A 13,900-nucleotide genomic window follows, 5' to 3' on the forward strand; every position below is an offset into this window, starting at 1 on the left:
GATGGAGCCCAGTTCTACTCTAACACACATGGATCACAATGAGTTGGAATCGATTCAGCTGCAACTGAAAACTTAGCCACTGAAGGTTAACCCGATGGAGCCCAGTTCTACTCTAACACACATGGGTCACGATGTGTTGGAATCGATTTCAGCTGCAGTTGAAACCACTGTGTCAGCTTATCACATTGCTGTTGTTAAGTGAGGTCTAGGCAGTTCCGACTCATGGTGACCCTGTATAGGGTTCCGAGGAACGGCTGGTGGGATGGAACCACTGACCTTGTGGTTAGCAAACCAGTGCTGATCCATACCAGGATGCCATTATATAATATTTAGTATACAATCTAGTGGACACTTGGGATATACTGAGTAAAAAATAAAACAGTTAGTTGAATCTTTAACTGGATTACATTATTTATACTTTCCGTACAGTAAGCTAATGTTTTCTATGTTTTGTTTTGAGTTATCCACCTTCCAAAATTAAAATTTATACCTTGTATCTCTTTTTTCTCTTTAAATTCCCATTTTAGAATACTTTAGGAGGGAGAAGAATATTCTGCAGTGTGTTTTTACTTTGAATTTCTCCACCGTCTTTCCATAGGAGCTGATCCCCCTAATATTATGCACAGCATGTCTTCACCCTGAGCCGAAAGAGAGAGACCAGCTGCTCCACATCCTGTTCAATTTGATCAAGAGGCCAGATGATGAGCAGAGGTAGGTGTGAGTGCTTCACTGAGAAGAACTAGTGTGTACTTACTAGTTTTATGTGTTGAGCATCACGATTAGCACTGAACTGGATCCCCTCCCAGGCATCTGTCTCATTGACTCTGCAGCATTCCACTGCAGACAAGAGCGCTGCCTCTGTGAAGGTGGCCTGGACTTGACACTGCAAAAAGCAAGCAGAAGCCAACTCACCCTGGGAAATCGATAAAACGTGAAAACCCAAAACGAAAGCAGCCTTGAAAATACGTGCAGCTCCTACTCAGAGTTCTGGTAACATACTGTAATTACTGACAACTTTTGTTGCTTGAATCTTTGAAAAGGGATTCTCCACCTCTTCTAGCAATGTGAATAGTTGCCCAAGACGGCTCGGTAGAAATTATTACTGAAGGATGTTCTCTGAGTGATCTTGTGTTTATGAGGGAATGATTCACATACAAATGATACTAAATTTTACTCTAGTTTATTTTTCTTAAAATACATAAATATGACCTTACTCATCTATGAAATTGCAGGGTAGTTATTTCTGACTTGAACAGTTCTCAATTTCTAATAGAAAAGGGTTTCCGTGTGGCACTATGGGTTAATGTGCTGGACTGCAGTGTCTGTTTGAATCATGAGGTTGGCAGTTCAAGCTCACCAGTTGCTCCTCGGAGACCCTATACAGGGTTGCTATGAGTTGGAATTGACTTGATAATAGTTAACAACAACAATATGTAATGATTGGTTATGATCAGACCCTCATAGTAATAGAGAAGGGAGCAAACAGCATTAAGGTCTCTTACTGGGTGCCAGATGTGCCGTAACACAAAGTAAAGATGGACTAAAAGATAACATCCTCCACCCTCCAAATGCAGCAAGCCATAAGAAGAACATGAAGCAGGGAAGTGAAGCATACCTTATGACCCTTCCCAAGGTAGAGGCAACAGCAGTGAGGTTGGTCCAGGATCAAGCACTGTTTTGTTCTGCTGTGCATAGGGTCGCAATGAGTCGGTACCGACTGGATGGCACCTAACAATAACAACAACACCACCTACAAAGACTCCTGGTGTGGCGCTGTGGGTTAATGCGCCAGACTGCAAAGCTGTTTGAACTATAAAGCTGGCAATTCAAGCTCCCCAGGTGCTCCTCAGAAGCCCTAGACAGGGTCTCTGTGGGTTGGAATCAACTCAATGGCACTTAACAACAACACCTACAAAGACTCCTGGCATGGTGCCATAGGATAAGCACTGGACTGCTAACCCACAAGGTTGGTGGTTCAAACCAACCAGTTGCTCCTTGTAAACTCATTACAGGGTCGCTATGAGTTGGAATCCACTCTGCCACACTCAGTAACAACAGCAACACCTACAAAGGCATCATCATAGAATAAGATGAACCTTTGAAGTCTTCTCATACTAGGTCAAGTAAATGTCAAATCAGTGTGTGACTTGTTATATTTTTGAAGGTTATTTGGTGGGACTTTTATTAGAAAATTGATATTTTATTTTACCTTTGAAAAACAGCATTTCCTGTCTTGTAAGCTTACTATTTAAATACCATCTGTTACATTTACTGTTTTTAAATCTGCAAGAGAAAAGCTTCAAAGTCAGAACCTGTTTCAGAGGAGACTCGGCATATAAAGCTAATAGCTGCCACCTAGTGGCCAAAGTGCCTCTTAACCTTATTTTAGGTCCAGATACGTATGTCAAGAATTAAGTATGTTCACATTTAATTTTTTTATCTTAAGGGAGTATAATTATTTATTAAAATATACCAATTAATTGATTAACTATACCCTAGTCTTGGTATGGCACTGTGGGTTAATGTGCTACACTGCAAAGCCATTTGAACTGCAAGGCTGGCGGTTCAAGCTCACCAGCTGCTCCTCAGAAACCCTATACAGGGTCGCTGTGGGTCAGAAATGACTCAACAACACTTAACAATAACAACAACATGTAATATGAATAACAAATGAACAAAACATGATTTTTAAGTGAGCATAACATATGATCTTTTGTAACCTAATCTCAGAAGTGACATTACGTCACTGGCCATCATTCTGTCCATTAGAAGCAAGGCATTAGGTCTGACCCACACTTAATTGGAGGTGTTTACACAGACCATGAATACAGGAGAATGGGGGTCACTGGAATCATGTCAAAAGCTGTCTGCCCCAGTGGTCTTGGGTATAATACCTACTGTTCTGATAAAAGAAATATCATTCTACTGCTAATATGGTACAACAGTTTTTAATTCTAGAAACTCTGGGGAAATCGTCCCTAATTGTTTGAGTGGCTGGAAGTGAAGTTCAGCAGAAACTGAAGGATTGAATCTATCATAGAAAGTTAATTTAGGAGTTCATGAGATTCAGCAAGTTGCCTCTCTTTAACCCTTAGTCCTAGTTGTGCTTTGTAAAGCAAAGCCAAGTCTTTTATTTACTTATTTGTCTTATCTTTTCAGGCAAATGATATTGACAGGTTGTGTGGCATTTGCACGTCATGTTGGACCCACACGTGTAGAAGCCGAACTTTTACCTCAGTGTTGGGAGCAGGTAAATAACTGGGTTGTTTTCTGTTACTTCATAAATGATTTTTGCAAGGGTTTTTGGGTTATGAAGATCTTCTAGATTTATTTCCCTTGCATTTAATATTAAACTGGACAATTAAGTTTATAAATCACATGCTAATCTTTTAAATGACATTGGAACATATGTGGGATAGAAATGATGCTGCTCGATCCGTAACTCAACACCGTGGTATAATTGTGAGCAAGAGTGCTCTGGGATCCTTTGCTTTAGTCATTTATTCAGCACATTTCATACTAAGGAATACTAGTTCCAGGGCCGATTACTGCTGTAGACACTGGGACAGCAATGGTGAATAGAAGACAAAGACATTGTGGTGAGTAGATAACAGTAAACAAGTATGAGCTTATTGGATACGAGAGACCAAATGAAACAGACACGTATGAAAATTCTGAAGCCCGGAACTTCAGAGGTAAGGTCAGAGAAGTGGATTGAGTGCTTGCTGGGAGGAGAGGCTGAGCAGGGACTGTGAGAGAAGAAAACTGATTCATGAACCACCGATCAGCTGCAGCGCTACCATCTTGTGAGCAGCTTTGGCAACAAAAGGAGGCCTGGCAGAGCAGATTCATACACGGGATGGCAAAGGTGCGATTCCTTCTTTTTCTCCATGCTTCCGTGGTGACCAGAAGGGTGGATAGCTCCCACCCTCATCCCTGCCCAGTACAAACCCTCTTCGGGAGTTTGCATCCATATGGTTGGGAACATACTAGTATGAGACAGGGGGCCAGCTGCTTGCTTTGGTTCCAGGATTTAGGCAGGAGAAACTCTAGAATACAGTACCCACAGAGTCACCAGACCAGCATTTAACCAGTCAGCCTGCCCTAGTCCTGTGGTCCTAACAGACTGAAACCAGCTCCATTTAGGGCCTCCACAAACTACTTTTGGATTGAGTGCCCTAAACATATATAACACCAAGACTGAGAGGAACCCCATCTAAGGCAAGCAACTCTGCTGTCGCATCCCTTTCACACCCACCTTGTAAGCTCCCTGGATTGTAGTAACCCTCAGAGCTTCCTCCTCTCCAGGACCAATAGCTGCACTGTGTTTTTCTTTGGGGGTTTGGGTTTGGTTGTTTCATTGTTTTTGTTTGTTGATTCTTTCTCCTCCTCCTTCTCTTTCTGTTCTCTTGAATTTCATCCTTTATATCTCTGCTTTTGTTATGCCTGCTTTTCTTCTGTTTGTCATTTTCCCTCGTCTCCCCCACTTTAGATCGTTCTTCACTACTCTCTACTACTTTTCATCTTTCTTCTCACTGAGTTTTCTAAAAATTTCTTTCTTTTTCCTCTCATTTTTCTTTTCTGTAGCTCCATTTTCCTGTCCTTGAAAAAAATTTATTCTTAAGTGGTTTTAATAGTCTTCCTCTTATTTTCTGTTTTTTTTCTTCTTTAGTTCCATTTTCCTGCCCCTCTTTTGTCTTAAAGGTATCATATTGCATTTTTCTGGTTGCTACCTGTTTTACATATTGTGTTTGTTACTTTTTCAATGTTGGTTCCTTGTTTATTTTCTTGTGTGTGAATGGGGCAGTTCTTTTTCCCATCTGAAAGGAGACAGCAGCCTTGCCCACACAGCCCCCAGCCACAACCATACCTCCACCCACTGGGCAAGATGTAATACCTGCTCCTCTACCACCCGATCAATGATACACAGTAACCAACACCAAACCTACCCCAAACTGAGGTGCACCAACAACAAACAAGAGCAGTGTACACACTTCCATTCTATAACTATACCCACAGAAGACAGTTGGTGAGAGCCTAAGAACACATCAGCACACAGTCATCAATTAAATACAAATACAACCACCCACAATGCCCCTGAGACAACAGACAATTTTAGCTCATACAAAGAAACAAGAGAGAATGGCTCAAACAAATGAACAAGATGCAGATCTGGAAGATGTTTCTGAGGAAGAAAAGATAATGAACTAATTGAAAAAGAATTCAAAAGAATGATATTTAGGTACCTTATAAGGACTGAAAGAAAGATTGAAGAAAGCAAAGAGAACTCAGAAAAAAACTGTAAAAATTCAGGAAAACACTGTAAGAACAAACAGACAAATTAAATGCAAATTTTGAAACAATACAAACCCTGCAATTAAAAATCCAGGAGGTTAATTCTAAGATTTCAGAAACAGACAATACATTGTAATAGCAAAGGAGTAGATTCAAAGCAATGACAGCCAAAATGAGTAAGTTGGAAATAAATCTCTCAATATGAGTATGCTAATAGAACAATCAGAAAACAGAATGAAAAAATCTGAAGAAAGCCATCTGGGACATCATGAAGAGGAACAAAGAACATAAGGGTGATTGGAATTCCAGAACAGAAAGAGACAATAAAACACACTGAGAAAATTGTTGAAGAGTTGTTGGAAGAAAATTTCCCTAACAATCATGAAAGACCAGAAGATGAGCATACAAGAAGATGAACAAACCCCAAACAGAATAGATCACAAAAGAAAATCACCAAGACCTGTCATAATCAACCTTTCCAAAACCAAAGACAAGGGAAGAACCCTGAGAGCAGCTGGGAGAATGAAAGGATGCCTACAAAGCAGAATCAGTAAACTAAGCTCAGATTTCTTATCAGAAACTACGCAGGAAAAAGGGCAGTGGGATGGCATGTACTCAACTCTGAAAGAAACAAACTGCCAACCAACAATCATATACCCAGCAAAACTGTCCCCCAAATATGACAACAAAATTAGGACATCTACTAATAAAGAAAAATTAAAGGAATTTATAATGACGTGACCAACTTTACAAAAAGTGCTAAAGGGTGTTCTTTGGACTGAGAACCAACAAAAACAGACAGCAACCTGAGAGTACCATGCATGACAACATTACCCAGAACTCAATCCAGATACAGAAGTATTTAAAGTTAAGCAAACCTACAAGACTGTAAATAAAGAACCAGAGGTATCAATTTATAATGAAGTCAACTACAAAGCAAAAAGAAGGAATAGTGTATATACAGAACTTCCAAATGACTAGGAAGTCAAGTAGATTTCAGGATAAAACAGATTGTTTAAAACACAGAAAAAAGTTAGTAAGATACACAGTAACTTCAAAGAAAATTAATATACCAGCACATCAAATAAGAAAAGAGGAAAACCAGAAAGATTTTGTAAACATTAACATGACAGAAATGAAGAAGACCCACAAACAAAACCCAACACAGAAAGTTATGTTTAACAAAGAAACCAGCAACACCACACACACACACACACACACACACACACACACACACACACACAAACATATAGCAAACTGACAACAACAAATTCTTACCTATCAATAAGTATACTGAATGTAAAACAATTAAATGCACTAGTTAAGAGGCAGAGCAGAATGGATAAGAAAACAGGAACCTTCAATATGCTATTTATAAGAGACACATCAAAACACTGGAGGCAGCCTAAATGCCCATCAACAGAAAGAATGCTTAAACTTTGGTACATACACACAATGGAATACTTTGCAAAGTTGAAGAATAACAATGAATCTTCAAAACACGAATGAACCTGAATGACATTATGCTGAGTGGAATTAGTCACAATCACTAAAGGACAAATACTATATGAGACCAATGTTGTAAAAAGTTAATAAAAGAAAACATCAATGTTGGTGACAGGTGGAGGGAAAGTATTGATGGGCTAGAGGGTAGACACACATTAACATGAATGACAGGGCAGGCAAAAAAGAGTGAACAAGTTAATGATCTGATGCCAAATGAAAGAAAGTCAGGGAGATGCAAGTTTGTAAAGAGCACTGAGAGAAGTCCTGGCCTGCTAACTGAAATGTGGGCAGTGGAAACACAGTAGCTGCTATGGCAGAGAAAGATAAAGCAGTCTGCTTATGTACATACTCTAGCTTGGAAACCCTGTGGGGCAGTTGTGCACCACCATATGGGGTCGGTTTGAGTGGGAGTCAACTTGACAGCACATAGTCCTATACAACCCTACAGTCAGAAGGGCTTTCTGAGGAGGTGATAATTTTGCAGAGACCTGAATGTAGTGAGGTGGAGGAAATACAAAAAGCCCTGGGGTGTAGCAATAACAGCAAAGATCAAAGAAGTAGAGGACAATAAATGCTGGCGGGGATTTGGAGAGACTGGGACACTCCTCCTGCATTGCTGGTGGGACTGCAAAATGGTCCAACCTCTCTGGAAAGGAATATGGCGCTTCTTCAGAAGGTTGGAAATAGAAATACCTTATGATCCAGCAATTCCTCTACTTGGTATTTACCCACAAGAAATACGAGCCATAACATGAGTAGATATATGCACATCAGTGTTCATAGCAGCACTATTTACAATAGCAAAAAGATGGAGACAGCCTAAGTGCCCATCAACTGAAGAATGGATAAACAAACTGTGGTACATACACACAATGGAATATTATGCTACCTTGAAGAACAACAAGGAAGCTGTAAGCTATCACATAACATGGATGAACCTTGAGGACATTATGTTGAGGGAAATTAGTCAGTCACAAAAGGAGAAATACTGCATAGGACCACTACTATAAAAGACTAAGAAAAGAACCCATACTAAAGGGGAGAAGGGGATTCTTTGCTGGTTATCAGGATGTAGTGAGTAGGGTGAGGGGAGGGAGGGGAAGGTGGGGCACAGAGTAGGGAATAGACACAGGATAGTTTGAGTGCTAGAGAGGGGGCGATACACAAGAAGGGGGAGTGGAATGGAAGACCAAGGCAGATGGGAAAACAATTAGGCGGGTTTGCATGGGCTAAGGGGGACAGAGATAAATAATGATGTATGCACAACCTTGGAACAACAGGGCTCTGGGATACAGGGATTGAGACATGGTTGGAATGGGCAAAAGGGGGAAATAATGTTAAGGTGCTTGGCTGTCTTTAGAATCTTAGTTTCCCTGGCATGCCATTATAAAATAGACACTTGAGGGGAGAGAAAGAAATAGCCAGAAATATCACCATAGAAAGTTTGTTAAGTCCATCTTCTGCCTATAACTGATTGGAAGACCTAAAATGGGGCTACAGCGTGCCCAGTGAAGGAGGCTTACTGCGGAGCTGCTGCATTAGAGAAGACCATAGGTGGAATCCTGAACTTCATCCAGAATCTTCAGAAGTGGGAAATTTCCACTTGAAAGGACAAGCAGAGTAGCTTGGAGTGGCTAGAAGAACAGAAGATACTTCTTGAAAGAAAGACCAACAGGAAAAATACAAAACAATAACAGCAGTCTGACTGATTACTACAAAAACAAGTAAGTTGCTCACCCAGGAGACATCAAGGCAAGTGGTCGGGTCCCCTCAGAGCAAACCCCCTTCCAAACTAAGACTCAGTGGGAATACATGAGCAGATGTACGCTCTGATTGGTGACCATGTTCATCACTGATAAGGGGAAGTGAGAGAAAAATAGGAATGAAGCTGCAAGCTAAGCCCTACAATGTTCAATAGACTCCAGTGAACCCAGGTGGAGACCTGGTTGACCAGCAGTGTGGCAAGACCTGGGGACTCTCACGTCCAGAGTCAGTGACATAGTCACAGAGCACTAGAGTAGAGAATGAAGCATCCAGCTGATAAGAAGGGAGGGCATATGCACAAGAACACCCACACTTACAGATAGTACCCACTTGACCTGGCTTCAGTGACTGGATGATCAGAGCTTAATTAGAAGAAGAAAGAAGAAGAAAAAAAGAGTAATCTGATACAATTTGATGACCTTGATCTACATCTATGGGTGCAGTTGCTCAAAAGAGGGAATGAATCTTCACAGTGAGGATCATTCCCAACCCCTCAATACACATGGTAGATAGGGATGGGCAACTTGGACATTGGCTACCCAAAATGGGGGCTACAAAGGCAAGAAGTGACTGACTTACAAGCTTTAAAGAGGGAACCTAGATCCAGAGGGCGCAGAGGAAGGTAGAATCTCCACTGAGTAGTATCCAGTCTGACTGGGCAGGGCTGATGAAAGGAGATGGGGATAGCACTCATGTGGTACAATAGTGAATAATTGTTATCAACACTGACTGTGAGGGTTGGAAATGTAAAGGTAGACATTTTGTAACAAAAGGAAGGGAGTGATTGACTTTGCAGTCCAGGAGCAGAAGTCCCTGGAACCATCAAGGGAGAAGAGCGAAGAGTGGGACCCTGTCCAGAAAAACAGTGACACCAGTAATGGAGGCATATGCCAACAAAGGAAAGGACTGAAGTCAGCTTACTTTAAAAAACAAAACAAAAAAAAGTCTTGTAACTAGTAGTCAAGGACCCTCATTAAGTCACTGATTAATTTACTGCTCCATCCCTTAGGAAAAAGGGGCTCTGTGAGTCATTTCCTGGGATATACTACCAAGCAGATCCTTAATATCCACAAACTGGGTTTTCCCAACTGAAAAATACACTGATCCTGCTAGTGAAGGATCCTTATAAGGAAAGCCTCAACTGAATACTTTTAGATATCCTACCAGATTTTCATCTTTGTTTTTCCCTTTTTTCTTTAGTGGGTAACCCATGCGACCTCATTTTTAGACTTTTCTTGATTCCCTGATTCCTGATCCAGGTGTAGCCACACAGGGATTCCCAGAAGTGGAGAGAAAGAAACAGTATTAATGTATTTCTAACAGGATTCATGGTGAAAATAAAATCTGTTGGAGGGAGGAAGCCCATGGTATTTATACTTGATTTCTTTATTTTTTGTTTTTCCTCCAGATTAATCACAAGTACCCAGAAAGACGACTGCTGGTGGCTGAATCCTGTGGAGCGTTAGCCCCGTACCTTCCTGTAAGAATTGTCTTCTTTCCGTTAAAAAAAAATAGTAGAGAAACTTTATTTTTAAGTGTCTTGTGCATTTTAATGCTAATTCTCCCAGACCACGCTATTCTAATAAAGGGAAAAGATGAGCCCAAAAGGAAGGGCCCCCATTAGAGAAGACAGGGCCCCGGGGGCTTTGTGCCAGTGCACACACATCATGGTGGGCGTCATCGTTGGTTTTGCTCAGCCAATGATACTGTACCAGCAGTTTCCAAATGTGTGTCTGCAGACCCTGGGAGGGTGTCTGAAATCCTTTTAAGAGGATCCATGAAGCAAACAGTATTTTCATAATAATATTAAGACATTTTTGTCTTTTTCACTGAGCTGACATTTGCAATGTGTTGGGACAAAAGCAGTGACGTTCAAGGTTGCTGTTGCATTAGCCCAAACCTAAGGAATGGCACCCAACTCTACTAAAACCTAGAGAATGGCACCCAGCTCTACTAAAAGTGATGCTACTCCTCAGTGACAGGCTCTTGAGAAAAAGAAAAAGCCAATTTCGTTTGAAAATGAGCTTGATGTGCCAGTAAGTAAGATTATTCATCTTACTATATCTTTACTCTTAAGTACTTATCTTTTTTAATATTCTGTGTAACAAAGTGGAAAGTTCTCCTATAAAGCCCTTTTGTTTCACACCTGACGCATGATGGTGGTTTCCAGGAAAAGCAAATTTGCAGTTGTTTAAATTTTGAGCTGAACCAGTCACCTTTTTTTTTTTCTTCATGAAATACTGAGTTTACTTGGAAGAACAACTAAAAACAGACTGTGGTAATTAAGGCTTGGGTATTTGGCAGATATTTTCATGCAATTGAATGAAGAGAACTTGTTAACTTCAAGGAAAACAAGTGGAGAGTATTTGTTGCCAATGATAAAATTGGAACTTGTGAGAACCAGAATTTTAGAAAGCTTGTTTCTATCACCATGAACTTGACAGTTTTCAAGTTTGGAAAGACTTTAATGAAATTCATCAATATTGAGGAAGATAAGCATAATTCTAGTCCAGTATTTCCCAAATGACCTGTTCACGATGTTCAAAGTCATGGATGGGTAAAATAAGGCATTCGAAGTGCAAGATGTTGTTGTGAAGAGCCATCAAGTCCGTTCTGACTTATAGCGACCCTGTATAGGATTTCTGAGGAGTGGCTGGTGAGTTTGAGCTGTCGAGTGCTTACCCTACAGTGCCACACCAGGACTCTGTAAGATACAACAGTGGAATTTAATGTATCACAGTTTGAGAAGCTCATTATCAATAAACTGAATAGTGGTTTCAAATTCTACATTGCACCGAACCTTTAAGAAACTACTGCTTACTAGTTTCAATGTATAATCCAAGTAAAATGGCCAATCTGATCATCAGATTGGAAAAGACTCTTAAAATATTTATCCCTTTTCCACCTATTTGATATCTGTGAAACCAGATGTTCATTAAGTACTTCAACAAAAACAGTATATCGCAACAAATTAATTCAGAGCAGGTAAGAGAATCTACGTTTTTATTCTGTCAGATATTACAAAGATTTGCTGAGAAATAGTAAATATCATTCTCACGGACATTTTTTGGAAAAAGTTATTTTTCATAAAAATGTTATTTGTGTTAACATTTTTAATATAGCAAATACCTACCCCCACAAAAGTTGTTTGAGGTGTTGAATAATTTTTTAAAGGACTAGAGGATCCTGACACCAAAAGTTGGGAAGGCCCAGACGGTTCTATCTTCTAATAGATCCAGGGCTCAGAAGGAGTGGAGGGGATAGGGTAGGGTTACAATGAGTGTAACTTAAAGAGCCATTAAAAGGATAAATAAGGGGCTTTATAAAGCACAGGAGTCCTGGTTGTGCTACAGAATAAGCACTGGACTCCTAACCACAAGTTCAGCAGTTCAAACCTACTATCCTATCCTTGGGAGAAAGATGAGGCTTTCTGTTCCTAGAAACCCTACACAGGAGTCACTGTGAGTCAGAACCGACTCGATGGCAGTGGTTTGGTTTGGCTTTAATATAAAGCGGAGCTTGGCAAACTGTAGCCTGCAGGCCACATACAACCCGCCATCTGTTTTTGTAAATAAAGGTTTTTTTTGGAGCACAGTCATACCCATTTGTTTATATATATTTTTTATGGTTGCTTTTTCATTCCAACGGCGATGTATCTATAGTAGAGAACTATGGCTCTAAAAGCTGGGAGTATGCACTAGCCCTTCATTCGCCCTTTATAGACAAAGATTGTTGATCCCCGCCATCAAAAAGTCATTTTATAAAGATTGTTCTTAATTGAGAATGTACTAAAGAGAATTGCATTTACCATTAACTTAATATTTTTTTATTTTAATTTCAAAAGATAGGATGTTTTTAATTTAAGAAAATAATAGAGAAAAAGCAACAAACAGTACATAGTTCCACCTCCTAGTAACAATTATTATTTTTTAATATTGTGAAAAATAAATGTTCATACAGAAAAGAATAACATGAAAATCAAAGACTTCCTTTTTCGTCCCTTCCCTGCGCATAGTCCTGTCACTCCCTAAGATAGACACAGCTCATAGTTTTTAATTAGCATTCCCAGAAAATACAATTTTTGTTAGAGATCAGCTTATGTTTCCATATTCTTTTTAAGAAATTAACCAAAACTAGATGATTCACACTGTTCAACATCCCAGCAGTACTGGCTGGAAGTAAGCCCTGGTAAAGCGTGCTAGCAGCACGTGAACCAGTTGACTCATCTCAGAGGGGAAGTGATTCTTTACAGTGCTCCCAGCGTACTTGGGTGGGTAGCTGTGCATTCTGAAAAACTTCTCACACTATTAATATCTCTGCTGCTTTCTTCTCTCTACATTTATATACTTTTTTAATTTTGGCAGAGATAAATTGACTCCAAACAAGATAGCCTAGATTTATTATGCTTTTATCAAAAGTGTACTGGAGTGCTTACTTTTCTCTATTGTCACCAGAATCAAGGCATGCTGAAACTAACTTATAGGAAAAAACTGATACCTTATTATTGTGATCAAATTTCTGTATGTCTGTTAGTCTGAGCATCCTATAATTGATTGTGTCAAGACAGTAGTGAACATCACAAAGGTTAAGCAAACGATTCCCCATTGCTCCTAGCATACTAAACAGTGTTAATGATAGACTTACTACTTCCTCATCAAATTTCCACTTGCCATATACCCCAGTGTATCTGGGAGCAGGAAAATCTCTGAACTTGAGCAATCCCTCAGTGTGGCACGGTGTAAATGGAGCCTTGCCACCGGACTGTTCTTATGGGGTCCCTGTGGCTACTAAGACCAGTTACCAAAGTTGACTTCCGTCCAGATCTATGTGAAGCAAATACCAGGGCTTTGAACCAACAAAGCAAAATCCGAACAGACCCCAACTTTTACAATTTGGATGAAATGGAACAATAAACAGAATAGGAAAGATTACATGTCAGAGTCGTGGGAGGCTGGGCTTGGAAGAGGAGGAAAGCGCGTCCTTTCATGAGCTGATGGAGTGAGTTCCCGTCAGGACTGTGGATGTGACACAGACCCAGTGTGGCCAGCTTAGCTGACATCTATCAGTCAGAAACCGCTGTTTCTGACTCTGACGGTCCAGAGGTGGTTTTTTTTTTTAACGTTTTGTTGTGAATTATATGATAGTTTACATGGGAGAACCTTAGTTTTACATTCATTCCATCGTATATCTTCTCATTGCCATGGTTCCAATCCTCTCCGTGCATCATCAACCAACCAAAGGGTATATCCTAGAAACCCACCCCCTACTCTTCCCCTCCCGCCCCCCATTTTTCAGCCCACAGTCCCTTTCCCTCTCTGGGTCCAAAGTCCCCAGC

At 40.3% G+C, this 13,900-nt stretch overlaps 1 protein-coding gene across 1 annotated transcript in view; it reads left to right on the forward strand.

Moving 5' to 3' along the window:
• Positions 1 to 13,900, forward strand: part of KIAA1468 (KIAA1468 ortholog) — a 156,420-nt gene that overhangs the window by 67,658 nt on the left and 74,862 nt on the right. The window contains exons 11-13 of the mRNA XM_006837577.1: positions 599 to 711; positions 3,160 to 3,250; positions 9,974 to 10,045. Of these exons, the coding sequence (XP_006837640.1) occupies positions 599 to 711; positions 3,160 to 3,250; positions 9,974 to 10,045 (276 nt within the window). The remainder of the gene's footprint in view (positions 1 to 598; positions 712 to 3,159; positions 3,251 to 9,973; positions 10,046 to 13,900) is intronic.

Source organism: Chrysochloris asiatica, unplaced genomic scaffold (genome assembly GCF_000296735.1).
Source record: "Chrysochloris asiatica unplaced genomic scaffold, ChrAsi1.0 scaffold00021, whole genome shotgun sequence".
Lineage (NCBI taxonomy): Eukaryota > Metazoa > Chordata > Mammalia > Afrosoricida > Chrysochloridae > Chrysochloris > Chrysochloris asiatica.